This window comes from Bison bison, unplaced genomic scaffold, assembly GCF_000754665.1.
Source record: "Bison bison bison isolate TAMUID 2011002044 unplaced genomic scaffold, Bison_UMD1.0 scf7180017864375, whole genome shotgun sequence".
NCBI classification, from domain to species: domain Eukaryota; kingdom Metazoa; phylum Chordata; class Mammalia; order Artiodactyla; family Bovidae; genus Bison; species Bison bison.
This window is the reverse complement of record NW_011494947.1, coordinates 2,978,750-2,993,447: the sequence shown is the minus strand read 5'-3', so window position 1 is coordinate 2,993,447 and position 14,698 is coordinate 2,978,750. Positions and strand designations below refer to the sequence as shown.

The following is a 14,698-nucleotide window of genomic DNA, read 5'->3' as shown; positions in this document are numbered from 1 at the left end:
AGAAGGAGACAGGGTGTTGCTCCTGACGAGCCGGTGCCCTGCCAGGGACGCCCAAGCCGCAGGTCACGTGGCGGAAGGGCCCGTCGTCCGAGCCGCTGCGTGGCCGGCCCGGCCTGGCGGTGCTGGATGAAGGCTCTCTGTTCCTGGCCTCCGTCTCTCCCTCGGACGGCGGAGACTACGAGTGCCAGGCCACCAACGAGGCGGGCTCCGCGTCCAGGAGAGCCAAGCTGGTAGTCCATGGTGAGTAGGGACCCCAGAGCTGGGGGTGATGGTACCTGGGGTGCCAGGCTGGGGCCGCGTGAGCTCCCTGGCCCAGAGCTCATTGCTCGGAGGATACAGGTCCTTGCTCCTCTGTCCCTCGTGCCTTGAGGGTGTTGTTGGGAGAGTGCATTCTTCATGCAGAGAACCCCCCGCGGAGACAGTGTAAGGAGACCCCGGAATTCCATAAATGACTTTAAAATGGGCTAGGAGTGAATCTTCTTTACAATGCTCACCAGTGGTCAAAGCCCACCTCCCACTAAAGCCGCTGAAACTACCTGAGGCTCATATGCCCACTTCCCAAGGCCCACGTGTCTCCCTGGTACCCAGCCCCTTCATCCAGGGTGCTGTGTGCAGGGGGAGGGGAGCGCTTCCCTCAACTTGGGCTCACAGAGAGGGTGAGAGAAGCCGTTTTAATAATGGGCTCCTAATGGAACCACCTTCCGCCTCCCCGTAACCAGCCACATCCACTTGTCCTGTAATGACTTGCCTGGGAAGTTTGTTTCAAAGACATACCCAGGCCCCACCTAGAGAGGCTCTGACTCCATGGGTGGGGGGTGGGGTGGTCCCCTAGGTACCCTCCTTCGTGACCATGACAACCATTTGGGTGGAGAACTAGATGGAACCAATGGCTCCCGCATCTTGGAGAGCTGAATGTCAGAGCAAGTAGAGAGTTCCTGGGCTCGACTAGGGTGAGGTCCCAGGGCGAGGCCGCCATGGCCATTCCCAGGTCCACACGGCTCCTGACGGCCAGGGTCTAGAATGGGCGTCCTGGAAGCCCAGAAGCTGGGGAAGGGGGGGAGTCAGGACCGCCCTCGAGGCCAGGAAGAATGGCCCATACGGGGTCCCTGGCCGTGGCTGACCTGCGGAGGGGCGGCTCCTCTGCTTCTCCTTCTCCCAAGTGCCCCCCAGCCTCCGGGAGGATGGGCGCAGGGCTAACGTGTCAGGCATGGCCGGGCAGTCCCTGACGCTGGAGTGTGATGCCAACGGCTTCCCGGCCCCCGAGATCACGTGGCTCAAGAACGGGCGGCAGGTGGGTGTTCCCCAGGGGTGGATGGGCTCTGGGTGGGATATGGACAGGGTGCAGGCCTTCTGGACGGGTTCCTGCATGTAACCAGATGTGGCTGGGAGATGTGGCAAGGTGACAGGTGTCTTTGGGGACGCATTGGGGGCCCAGGGCCACGGGGGTCCCACGATGAAGCCTGGAGGGCTGCATGGTGGAGAGGGCACAGCACTACTCTGGATTCCAGTCACTGACCAGCTCCCTGGGCCTCAGTTTCCTCACTGCTGTTGGGGACTAGGGGGTGGCCGGACCACCCTCCCCCCATCAGCTTCCTCGGGCCTCTTCTGCTCAGATCCCCGCCGTGGGCAGCCCCCGCCTCTTGGATGGAGCCCGGGCCCTCCACTTTCCCAGACTCCAGGAGGGCGCCTCTGGCCTCTATTCCTGCCGGGCCGAGAACCAGGCCGGGACCGCGCAGAGGGACTTCGATCTGCTCGTGCTCAGTGAGTGAGGCGGAGCTCCCCCAGCTCCCAGGGCTGTCTGGCCCTGCGAGCCCTCTCCTGTTAGGCGTGTGTGTGGGGGTGGGTGGGTACTGCCTGCTGGAAGCTGGGGCACAGAGGGGCCCATGGCACAGCTGTGTCACTGCTGTTGAACCATGTGATACAAAACAGCAAAGCAGGTGCTGAGGATGCACAGAGCCGGGGATGCTTGGCCAGGGGTTTGGGGAGCTTCCCACGAGGGCCGGGTGGGAGAAGGGAAGGCTGAGCAGGCAGGGAACCCGCACAGGCAAAGGCCATGGGGCAGGCAGGGATTGTAGGACCTGAAGTTTTTTCACCGCCCCCTCCCTCCCAACCCTTTCTCGACCCTAGTTCCACCTTCGGTGCTTGGAGCCGAGGCTGCCCAGGAGGTGGTGGGCCTGGCTGGCGCAGGGGCAGAGCTGGAGTGCCGGACCTCGGGGGTCCCCACACCCCAGGTGGAGTGGACCAAGGACGGGCAGTGAGTGGCCCCTGGCGGGCAGCTGGGGCTGGATGGAGTGTGCGTGTGGGGGTCCTCTGGGGAGGTGGAACTCTGCAGGGATGGGGTTTGACGTGCATTGCGTGAGCCACCCAGGGCCCAGGCAGAGATCACCCAGGTGAAACCCCGCTTTTCACGGGCAGAGGCTTCTCATGACTCAGCCAGCCTTCCTTTTACTTTTAAAACTTTTTCAAGTATTTTTAAAGTTTTTTAAAAAAATTTTAGGTATTCATATGATGTTTGCCATTCTAAAACAGAAGTTTACCATTGCTGCCCTTGTGGCTCAGCTGGTAAAGAATCTGCCTGTAGTGCAGGAGACCTGGGTTCGATCCCTGGGTTGGGAAGATCCCCCGGAGAAGGGAAAGGCTACCCACTTCAGTACTCTGGCCTGGAGAATCTCATGGACCGTATAAGTTCATGGGGTCGCAAAGGGTCAGACACTACTGAGCAACTTTCACTTCACCTTCACTTTACCATTCTGAAGCGCACAATTTGGTATGCGTAGTACATCCATAGGGTTGCAATCTGTCAGCTCTATCTGGTTCCAGAATATTTCATTACCCCCAAAAGACACCCCACACCCACGGCCAGTCACTCGTCTGTTCTTCCCTCGCCCCCAGCTCCTGGCAACCACTAACCTGCTTTCTGTCTCTACGGAAATCCCTCTATTTTGTATTAATTTCTTGCAGTCATATGGTATGTGTCTTCGTGTCTGGCTTCTTGCCCTTAGCACACAGCTTTTGAAGTTCCTTCATGCTACAACCACGCTACCTCATTCCTTTTAACGGCTGAATAATATTCCATTGTAGGGAAGGACCACATTTTGTTTATCCATTTATCCATTGATGGGCACTTGACCGTTGGTACTTTTCAGCGACTGTGAGTCTTACAGTCTTCCTTTTCCCAAGCAGCAGGCCCCCTCTGTGCAGCCCGCCGCTGCCGGCGCCTTGGCCTTACTTCTCTCAACCGTCTTTTTCCAGACCTGTCTTTCTGGGGGAGCCTCATGTCCAGCTTCAGGAGGATGGCCAGGTTCTCAGAATCACCAACAGTCACCTGGGAGATGAGGGCTGGTACCAGTGTGTGGCCTTCAGCCCGGCTGGCCAGCAGACCAAGGACTTTCAGCTCAGAATCCACGGTGAGCCCAGCCCCTTCCCATCATCACCACGGGCTGCCCACTGTGTGGAGGGGTGGTGAGGGCAGAAATGGGAGTCTCTGAGGAGTCTGCCCCCAGTACAGTAAAACCAGAGGGGGACGGACAGAGGGAATCTGAAACGTTCCCCAAATCCCATCGTCCCCATCGGAGCTTTCCAAGTCCTCCCATCCGTGGTACACTCTGGATGGTCATTTCTTTAAATCAAATCACTTTTCTTTCCACTGAAACCCAGTTACCTAAAAGGATGTTGGCTATTTCAAAGGGAAGTGGGAACCAGGGTTGCTTGGCCTTCGTGGGAGGAAGCGGTGAAAACAAATGCCATCAAAGAGGGATGTTGGAACCCCTGAGGCCTGAGCTGCCCGCCTGCAGTAGAAAGTGCAAGATAGAAAGTGCTAGAAAGATTAAGAACCAGACACACCAAACCACCTTGTCCTCTGTCATAACTGGGCCAGAAGGAGATGTGGGAAGGGCATAACTGTTCTGTTATGAGGTGCATGTCCGTGTGTCCCGAGGGTCCTCTTGGGTACCACCCGTGGTGTGTGACCTGCCCTGTGGGACCCCTGATCCAGTTCAGCCCCTCATTTTACAGATGAGGAGGCTGAACCCCAGAGAAAGTGACCTCTCCAGGTCATACAGCCACTTAGAGGCGGGGGTGGGGGCATCCAGAGCCTGACTTGCGGCCCCTGCCCCACCTCCTGCACCTCTTGCAATGGCCAGGCTCGCCTATGACGTCAGCATGTCCCGAGCTGGCCTCTCCCGTCTGTCCCCAGAGTCCCCCGCCCCTCCCCACCCCCTGCAGCGGAAGCTTGTGACGGGTGTGGTGCTGTGACCCATGGGCAGGGGCTTGGGCGGTGCAAAGGGCGGTGCACCCGCCGCCTCCACGCTGGGCAGCTTCCCTGTGACCTTCTCTCGCCCCCGCTGTCTTCAGCACCCCCCACCATCTGGGGCTCCAACGAGACGAGCGAGGTGGCCGTCATGGAGGGCCACCCCGTGTGGTTCCTGTGCGAGGCCCGAGGGGTGCCCACGCCCGACATCACCTGGTTCAAGGATGGCGACCCCCTGGTCCCCAGCACTGAGGTGGTCTACAGCAGAGGCGGCCGGCAGCTGCAGCTGGAGCGAGCCCAGGGCTCGGATGCTGGCACCTACAGCTGCAAGGCCAGCAACACTGTGGGGGTCGTGGAGAAGACCACCCGGCTGGAGGTTTACGGTGAGCGGCCCGGGGGCGTGGCAGGAGCAAGGGTCAGCTGGGGTGAGTGGTGGGAGGACTCTGGGCCACGGTGGCCTCCATCTGGCTCCAAAGGTGGGCCAGGGGAGCAGCCAGAGGCCCAAGATAATGAGATTGAATAGTTATCCTGGGGAGAAGGGTCATCTCATCCAACCTCCCCTGGCCAGAGAGGAAATTAAGCCAGGAGACAGGTCTGTGTCGGGGCCCAGGGAGAGCCCAGTGGAGAAATCAGGTCTCCCCTCGTGGTTTAGGGCTTTTCAGAAACTTGCACCCAGACCCCCAAAACCACCACTAATAACTAACTGCCCTTGATTAATCACTTACTGTGGTCCAGACCCCCAGGGCTTGTCACAGCAACAGCTAATTTCATCTCAGGGACTAGGGCCCTGGTCCCCCAACTCATGGGTGAGTCTAGTGGGCTCTGGGACTGACCCAGGTCCCCCCGCTAGGGGGTGAGAGGACCTGGTTCACACTGAGAGGGTCTGACTATAGATAAAGTGAAAGGGTTAGTTGCTCAGTTGTGTCCAACTCTTTGCGACCCTATGGCCTGCCAGGCTCCTCTGTCCATGGGATTCTCCAAGCAAGATACTGGGGGTGGCTATTTCCTCCTCCAGGGGATCTTCCCGGCCCAGTGATTGAACCCTGGTCTAGCACATTGCAGGCAGATCGTTTACTGTCTGAGCCACCAGGAAAGCCCTAACTATAGGTGGTGTGCTGTTAACCTGGGCATTGGCCTGCGTGGAGGGTCTTGGCTCTGAGGGCGCACAGAGAATTCAGAGGACAGGGTGTGTATCGATGGGCAGGGATGGGTCTGAGCAGGTGAAGTCTGAGAGGGCAGAATGTAGGCCAGTAGGGTCCTTGTGGTTCCTCTTGAAGGGTCAGCTCTAGAGCTCTGGTCCCCAAAGACACCAACGGCTTGGGTGCTGGAGCCCTGGGGACCCCAAAGGGAAGCTGGGGTGTCTGGGGTCTGTGGGCCCCCTCCGAGAGTGAGCCCAGCTGCAGCTCAGGGATCTGAGGATCTCCTGGAAGTTGACAAGAAATGCACATGAGTTTTCATTATGTTTCAGTGGGGCTTGTGACCCACACAAGGTTGAGAAGCCCGTCCTTGGTCCTTCGTTGCCAGTGTCTCCTAGCAATGGCTCCATGCGCTTAGTAACTTGGAGGGCCCTCCCTAACGGGAAGAGAGAAGCCCCCCTCCCGAGCTACCCACTTGGCCATCCCTGGTTGAGTCAGGAGCCCCCACAGGCTGGGTCATCTGGACTAGGGTCGGCTCACTTCCTTGGACCAAGAAGGGGGCCAGTAGAAGCAGAAGCTCTGGTCTTGGGCCAGGGGAAGCCCGTCATCTGGGGTTCAGTGGATATGGAGACCTACTGGGGATACGCAGAGATGAGTGTTCTGCGGAAGATGAGCTCGTGGGGGGAGCAAGACATGGAGAGAAGATGCAGGCAGAGTAGGGGGCAATGGTGGGCACGGGTTGCCACCAAGGGACAGAGGATGGAGAGGGTGCTTCCAGCCAGGGGTTTGGGGGAGACTCGGAGGAGGAGGTGAGGTCTGAACAGGGCTTTCAGCTAGCAGAGCAGGGAGGAGGCATTTCACACGGGGTGAGGTCGGGGAGGGGCTTAACTGGGCTACTGGCCCCTGAACAGCCCCCTGTCTCTCCCCTAGTCCCACCCACCATCGAGGGCACTGGCGAAGGACCTCGAGTGGTGAAAGCCGTGGCCGGGAGGCCCTTGACCCTCGAGTGTGTGGCCAGAGGCTACCCACCCCCCACTGTCTCCTGGTACCACGAGGGGCTGCCTGTGGTGGACCGCAACGGGACGTGGCTGGGGGCGGGCGGTGGCATGCTGAGCCTGGAGAGCCTGGGGGAGGCGTCCGGAGGCCTGTACAGCTGCGTGGCCAGCAGCCCCGCGGGGGAGGCCGTGCTGCATTACTCCGTGGAGGTGCAGGGTGAGCCCAGGCCTGCCCCGTCCACATCACTGGGCCGGGGGCCCCTCCTCGCACTCTGGCTGTGTGCGGAGGGGGTGGAAGCTGGGGGAGAAGTGACCAGGGCCTGAGACAGATGAGGTCTCTGTGACCTGGGCGGGGGCCCTTCAGAGCTACCGGGTGGATGGGGTTAATTCCCAGGTTCAAGGGTCCCTGTTCCCTCCCAGGACTCTGGGCTGGGTCACCACCTAGCTGGAGGTGGAGGACCCCTGGGTGGAGGACACCACCACTGGAAGGAGGACATTTGTCTTCCAGGAGATGCTCCTGGTCAATGGGAGCTCAATGGGGAACTAACTCCTTGAGGTCCAAAGCTGGGTGGTGGGGGCTGGTCCCAGGACAGGTGGGCGGGGCTTTTGCCTGTTTCTTCCCACCACTGACTCTGAGATAAGTCAGGGAACAGGCAGATGGGACTCCTGAGCCCTGGGTCTGGTGGGAAGACAGACACTGAATAAACAGACCACTCTGGTGGGGAGGCCGAACTTGGGTGGTCCTAGAAGGCCTCCTGGAGGAGGAGCCACTTATGGGGAGACTTGAAGGGTGAGGTGGAGCTTGGGCCTTCCTCTGGCAGCACAGGGACTTGGGAGGGCTGGAGGCTGGCATTTTCTCAACTCCAGACACCCAGCGGTGGCTCTTGTCTGCAGTTGCCCCGCAGCTCCTGGTGGCTGAAGGCTTGGGCCAGGTGACCACCCTCGTGGGACAGTCCCTGTACCTTCCCTGCTACGCTTCGGGCTCCCCAGTGCCCACGATCCAGTGCGTATGGGGTGGTGGAGGCCAGAACTGGGAGGATGGGGGGTGGCAAAGAGCATGCTTGGAGGGGTGGGGATGGGAGATACTCCACCTCTCATATGTATGAAGGAGGCAACGGAGCCAGGGACGTGAGAGCAGGAGAGAGATGTGCCTGACTCTTGGCCTGTCCCGTCGCCCCGCCTTCCCCGGCCTCAGACTGACCTATCCCCCACCGCCATGCCCTAGGTGGCTGCAAAATGGCCACCCGGCCGAGGAGCTGCCTGGGGTCCAGGTGACCTCGGAGGGGACCACTCTGCACATCGACCACGTGGAGCTGGGCCATGCGGGTCTCTTTGCTTGCCAGGCCACCAACGAGGCTGGCACGGCCGCGGCTGAGGTGGAGCTGTCTGTGCACGGTGAGGGGGCCTGGGGTTCCAGGGCTAGGGGGCATGAAGCCAGAGGGCCATGGTCCTCTGTGCCTTTGGCAGGCCTCGTAGACTTGGGCAGGGTGGGAGCTGGTCTTCTCAGGATGGCACTTCTGGGCTGGACTCCCCAGTTCACCAAAGAGACATGGATGTGAGCAGAGGCTCAGCTTCTCACTACACTTGATATCTCCCCAGTCCACAGGCCCACAACCCTCTCCCCAGCCTCTCCTACCCCATTTGCTCTCTTTATACTGATCACACCAAACTTCATTCAACTCTTTAAATACATTGGCTTTCTTACCTCAAGCCTGCAAATGCTGTTTCCTCTGCCTGGAATAGTCTTCTTTGCTTGCTTGCTACTAAGCTGCTAAATCACTTCAGTCGTGTCCAACTCTGTGCAACCCCATAGACAGCGGCCCACCAGGCTCCCCCGTCCCTGGGATTCTCCAGGCAAGAACACTGGAGTGGGTTGCCATTTCCTTCTCCAATGCATGAAAGTGAAAAGTGAAAGTGAAGTCGCTCAGTCGTGTCTGACTCTTAGTGACCCCATGGACTGCAGCCTACCAGGCTCCTCCATCCATGGGATTTTCCAGGCAAGAGTACTGGAGAGGGGTTCTTTGCTTGCTTAGCTCCTCTCTATCTTTTAGATCTGTCTTTTTAGATCTTCCTTTCCTCCAGGAAGCCCTCCTTGATTCCAACATGGTTATAATCTGCACTGCTCAGCCCTTCATGACCATAGCACCCATTGCTTGTTTGGTTGTTCATCTCTCCTGCCCAGCTTGGGAGCTCTGGAGGCAGCACAGAGCTTTCTCTTCTGTGTCCCTGTGCCTAGTGCAGTGAGGGGCACAGTGCACATATGGATGGATGATGGATGATGGGTGGGTGATTGATGGATGGATAGATGGATGATGAATTGCTGGATAAATGATGGTTTATGGATAGATGGATGGATGACAGATGGATGGATGATGGATGGATAGATGATGGATGAATGAATGGATAGATGATGGATAGATAGATGGTAAATGGATAGATGGATGGATGATGAATAATGGATGGATGATGGATGATAGATGATGGGTGGATGGATGGTTGATGGATGGATGATAGATGGATGATGAATGATGGATGAATGGATGAATAAATGGATGGATGATGGATAGATAGATAGTGGATGGATGGATGGTTGGTGGATGATGGATGGATGGATAGATGGATGATGGATGGATGGATGATGGTTGATGGGTGGATGCAGGATGAATGAATGAATGGATGATGCATAGATAGATGGTAGATGGATGGATGGATGGTGGATTGTGGATGGATGGATGATGGATGGATGGATGGATGATGGGTGGGTGGTTGATGGATGGATAGATGGATGATGAATTGCTGGATGAATGATGGTTTATGGATGGATGGATGGATGACGGATGGATGGATGACAGATGAATGGATGGATGATGGATGGATAGATGATGGATGAATGAATGGATAGATGATGGATAGATAGATGGTAGATGGATGGATGGATGATGAATAATGGATGGATGATGGATGGTAGATGATGGGTGGATAGATGGTTGTTGGATGGATGATAGATGGATGATGAATGATGGATGAATGGATGAATAAATGGATGGATGATGGATAGATAGATAGTGGATGGATGGATGGTGGGTGGATGATGGATGGATGGATAGATGGATGATGGATGGATGGATGATGGTTGATGGGTAGATGCAGGATGAGTGAGTGGATGGATGATGCATAGATAGATGGTAGATGGATGGATGGATGGTGGATTGTGGATGGATGGATGATGGATGGATGGTTGATGAATGATGGATGGATAGATGGATGGTTGATGGATGGATGGATGATGTATGGTTAGATAGATGGATGAGGGATGGATGGTTGGTGGATGGATAGATGGATGGTTGATGGATGGATGGTTGATGGATGGATGGATGATGAATGATGGAAGAATGGATGATAGATGAGTGGATGGATGGATGATAGATGAATGGATGGATGATGGATGGATGAATGGATCTATGATGGATGATAGATGATGGATGGTGGATGGGAGAATTTCAAAGGGAAAGACCTGCTCTGCTGGCTCCCAGCCTAGTGCTCTTCCCCACAAGGCCAGGTGTCTGGAGGGTTGAGTGGGAGGAAGCTAGAGGTCAGCCCCACAAGGCCACTCCCTCACTACCCAGGCATTGAGGAGGTTTCTGGGTGCCCACTGCACCCCTCCTGAACCTGACTGGGCCTCCCTGCCTCTCCTCTGCCCAGAGCTCCCATCGGTGGTCATAGTTGGGGGTGAGAACATCACAGCCCCTTTCCTGCAGCCTGTGACCCTCCGATGTGCAGGGACTGGGGTGCCTACCCCAAGCCTCCGCTGGTGGAAGGATGGGGTGGCTCTGGCAGCCTCAGGGGGGAGCCTGCAGGTATGTGCAAGGGCCCCAGGGCTGGTGGGACAACTGCACAGGTGGAGTGGCTGCTTTTTAGGGTCCTGGAGGGCCCAAGATGGGCCCTGGCAGCCTGAGGGCAGAACAAACAATGTCTATTTATCCTGGAAATGCTCAGTGGACACTGGGGTGCTGGGTCTGAAGAAGGAAGGGAGCCCTTAGCTTCGACCATGTCCCCAGAGTTTGGGTGGCCAGAGGGAGAAAGTTGGGGGAGGGGAGTAGCCCCCAAGATCAGAGGAATCCTCTGGAATCTGAAAGCAGGGCTCAGAACTCCACCCCAGAACCAAGCTTGTGCCCATCCTCACTTTCTCCTGCCCTGGGGTCAGCGGTAGCCTGTCCCCTCGCCATATCCCAGTGTCGCTCTGACTGCCCTGATCCCGGGCCCTGCCCACCTCCCTGCTACACACCTGCTCTTCCTCCTGTCCCCCCAGATCGAGAAGGTGGACCTGAAGGACGAAGGCACCTACGCTTGTGTCGCCACTAACCTGGCCGGGGAGAGCAGGAAGGAAGTGATGCTCAGGGTGTTAGGTAAGGAGACTATGACTGGCTGGTTGAGGGCCCGCGGGGCCACCGCCAGAGGTCCGAGATGGCTGGGGTTCCTAAAATCAATGTCACATACTTAACTTTAGATGTTGATGGGACTTCCCTGGTGATCCAATGGTTAAGACTCTACGCTTCCACTGCAGGGGGCATGGGTTTGATCCCTGGTTGGGGAACTAAGATCCCACATGCTATGCAGTGCAGCCAATAAGATAAAATAAGTAGAAAGTCATTTACTGTGGTCCCTTTTGGTTGTTTATATATGTGTGTGTATATATATATATATAATTTTATTTATCTATTTGTTTTTTGCTGTCTGATTCTTCCTTGTTGCATGGGCTTTTTTTCTAGCTGCGGGCCAGCAGGGGCTACTCCCTAGTTGTGGTCAGCTTCCCATTGCGGTGGCCTCTCTTCTTGTGGCACATGGGTCCTAGGGCACGTGGGCTTCAGTGGTTGTGGCCACGTAGGCTCAGCAGTTGCTGCTCACGGGCTCTAGTGCACAGGTTCAGTAGTTGTGGCACACAGGCTTAGTTGCTACATGTCAAGTGGGATCTTCCCAGACCAGGGATTGAACCCATGTCTCCTGCATTGGCAGGCAGATTCCTTACCACTAAGCCACAAGGGAAGCCTTCCTTTTGATTGCTTTCTGTTAGACTTTCAGTGGACAGCCTGTTCTCGTTCATTTGTATCTTTGCTTGTTTTATGCATTTGAGGGCTCATTTAGGTCCTTGGGTATATGGGCACATCCTTGCCCTTGTCACCCCTCATGACTGCCTGGGGTCCCTGGGGTCCACCTCGCCACTGTGCCTGATGCTGGCTGCTCCTGGGGGGAGGGGGGTGTTGGGTGCCAGGGTCATCCTTGTATGATTGAAATAAAGCTTGCCTCCCAGGGCCTTTGTTCTTGGGCAGGAGGGGATTCCTTAATCAGCAAACGTGAGCCATTGGGGTGCCTTATTGCCCAGGCCCCCTTGGGAAGGCTGGGGAGGGGTCTTAGGGTGGCTGAGATGAGCTGCCTGGAGCCTCACCCGGAAAGCCAGGATCTCCTTGTCTCCCCTAGTGCCTCCCAACATCGAGCCGGGTCTGGTCAACAAGGCGGTGCTAGAAAATGCCTCCGTGACCTTGGAGTGCCTGGCTTCCGGCGTGCCCCCTCCTGGTAAGTAAGACCCCTCCCCTTGTCTGAAAGCCACCTCCAGCCAACCCCAGTTCCCATCTGAAGAGGTCAGCCAGGGCTCCAGGTACGGCTCTGGCTGAGGATGAAATCAGCAGACCTCCCCCTTCCCTCCCCACGCTCCCCTTGTCCTTCTCAACAGCTCTTTATCTCATGCCCATTATACACCAGGGCCCAGAGCCTTTGCCCTGGTGTCTGAAACAAACCTGCAGGATTTCTGCTGAGTTCGTGGATTCCTGGGGCTGCCCTAGGCTGGAGGGTGAGAATCTTCTCTAGACCAGCAGTTTAGGAAAGGTCTGGGAGCTGGGACTGGGTGTAAATGCCCAGCAGACAGGATGGGCCTAGGAAGACGGTCCATTTCCTGTCCCCCATCAGAACCATGGCAACCCTGCTTTGCCTGGGGTAGTGAGCCCTCGAGCTATTGGCCCTCTGCCGTGGGGGAACCCTGTTCTGGCATGGGCCCTGGCAGGATGGAAGCAAGTTGAAGATACAGTCGGTCCTTATTTATTTATAATCTCTTTATTAACTTTATTTTTTAATTGCAGTACAATTAATTTACAATGTTGTGTTAATTTCTGCTGTACAGCAAAGTGGTTCAGTTGTACACATATATGTACATTCTTTATAAATATTCTTTTCCATTATGGCTTATCATAAGATATTAAATATAGTTCTCTGTGCTGTACGGTAGGACCTTGCTTCTCCATCCTATACATGATAGCTTACATCTGCTGACCCCAGCCTCCCACTCCATCCCTCTCCCTCCCCTGTGCCCCCTTGGCAACCACAAGCCTGTTCTCTCTGTCGGTGAGTCTGTTTTTGTTTCATGGATAGGTTCATTTGTATCATATTTTAGGTTCCACATATAAGTGATATCATATGGTATTTGTCTCTCTCTTTCTGGTATTTGTCTTTACTTCACTTAATGTGATAATCTCTAGTTCCATCCATGCTGCTGCGAATGGCATTGGTTTGTTCTTTTCTCATGGCTGTGTAATATTCCCTTGTATATATGTACCATATCTTCTTTATCCACCCATCTGTCGATGGACATTTAGGTCATTTCCTTATCTCAGTTATTGTGAATAGCGCTGCTATGAACCTGGGGTCCATGTATCTACTCACAGTCCATCCATAATGACGAGCCTGCTGTTTTGGGGTGTACTGTATTCTCTTTTAAAGATCTGCCTCATGGGTGGTCTCCTGGCAGGAGTAAGATGTGAAGGGGCCAGGCTGGCTTTGACTGTTCTCGCTCCTGGCTGCTCCAGCCTGTGTCCCTCTCTGCCTTCGATTCCATCTCAGACAACTGCCATATTCTGCTCCCATCCATCTTCCTTTCAGGCTTTCTCCAGTGCCTGAAATAAAGTCGCACCATATGGGCACCCTGGAAGCCCCCCTCGGATGCACAGGACACAGGCACACTCTGAAAGGCTGGCAGGGACTCTTGCATCTCTCTTCTCTTCTCCAGATATCTCCTGGTTTAAGGGCCGCCAGCCTATCTCTGCCTGGGACAGAGCGATGGTGTCAACTGATGGGAGAGTCCTTCTCATTGAGCAAGCCCAGCTTTCTGATGCCGGGAGCTACCGCTGCGTGGCGTCCAATGTGGTGGGCAGCACAGAGCTGCAGTACAGCCTGCGGGTCAATGGTGAGCTGCTCAGGACTAAAGGCATCTGTCCCCAGAGTTGTTGCTCATCCGTTTGTCCGTGTCTGTTCCTCCATCTCTCATCCATCCATCCTTCCCTTCTTCCATCCACCACCCATCCTTCATCCATTCATCCATCCTTCCTATCTTCCATCCATCATCCATTCACCCATCAATCATCCATGCATCCATGCTTCCTTTCATTTATCTTTCCTTCCTCCCACCTATCATTTATCCATCCATCCGTTCATCTATCCATTCTTCCATCTACACATGGAAACACCCAACTGTCCATCCATTGATTCAACCAACCATTCAATTCTCTGCCCATCTAACCCACCCACCCATCTAACCATCCAGCTGTCCATCCCCCAACCGTTCTTCTGTTCAAACATCAATTCCTCCATCTGTCCATTTTCTATCCAACCACATTTATTGGGTATAGACACAACTCAGAGATATTGCAGTTTCGGTTCCAGACCACCACAATAAAGCAAATACCAAAATAAAGCAAGTCACATGAGTTTTTTTTGGCTTCCCAGTGCATAGAAAAGTCCTATATACACTGTACTGTAGTCTGTTACATGTGCAATAGCACTGTGTCTAAAACATGGACATATCTTAATTAAAAAGGACTTTATTGCTAAAAACTGCTATCATCTGAGCCTTGGGTGAGTCATAGTAACATCAAAGATCACTGATCACCCTAACAGGCATTCTCAACCCCTGTGACCCCTACGCCATCAGCAATGATGATGACCTCACGGTAACCAGGAGGCCCAAGTTCAAGGGCTGCTTCTGCCAGCTCCTGGTGGGTCAACCTTGGGCAGGCCACTGGCCCTCTCTAAGCCTCAGTTTCCCATCTGTGGGGCCGGAAGGATGAAACAAGCAGCCTCGAGACCCGGGGCGTGCCCTGCCCGTGTTGGGAGTGGCTGTCCCTGAGCTTTCGTCAGTGGCCATGCACTCCTGCGGGGGTGCCCGGCCAGGGGCCCTGCCCGCTTCACCCTCAGCGGGGTCAGCCCGTGCCCTGTGTCGCCCTCGCCCTGCAGTGCCCCCGCGCATCACGCTGCCGCCGAGCCTCCCGGGCCCC

General features: G+C 55.6%; 1 protein-coding gene across 1 annotated transcript in view; it reads left to right on the top strand.

The window, feature by feature from the left end:
- HMCN2 (hemicentin 2) overlaps positions 1 to 14,698 on the top strand; it is a gene marked incomplete at its 5' end in the record, with an annotated part of 182,655 nt that overhangs the window by 91,191 nt on the left and 76,766 nt on the right. The window contains 14 exons of the mRNA XM_010856950.1: positions 46 to 240; positions 1,161 to 1,291; positions 1,614 to 1,761; positions 2,128 to 2,254; positions 3,253 to 3,407; positions 4,354 to 4,632; positions 6,316 to 6,597; positions 7,275 to 7,383; positions 7,606 to 7,775; positions 10,083 to 10,237; positions 10,690 to 10,786; positions 11,856 to 11,951; positions 13,435 to 13,611; positions 14,658 to 14,693. Coding sequence (XP_010855252.1) covers positions 46 to 240; positions 1,161 to 1,291; positions 1,614 to 1,761; positions 2,128 to 2,254; positions 3,253 to 3,407; positions 4,354 to 4,632; positions 6,316 to 6,597; positions 7,275 to 7,383; positions 7,606 to 7,775; positions 10,083 to 10,237; positions 10,690 to 10,786; positions 11,856 to 11,951; positions 13,435 to 13,611; positions 14,658 to 14,693 — 2,157 coding nt within the window. The remainder of the gene's footprint in view (positions 1 to 45; positions 241 to 1,160; positions 1,292 to 1,613; positions 1,762 to 2,127; positions 2,255 to 3,252; positions 3,408 to 4,353; positions 4,633 to 6,315; positions 6,598 to 7,274; positions 7,384 to 7,605; positions 7,776 to 10,082; positions 10,238 to 10,689; positions 10,787 to 11,855; positions 11,952 to 13,434; positions 13,612 to 14,657; positions 14,694 to 14,698) is intronic.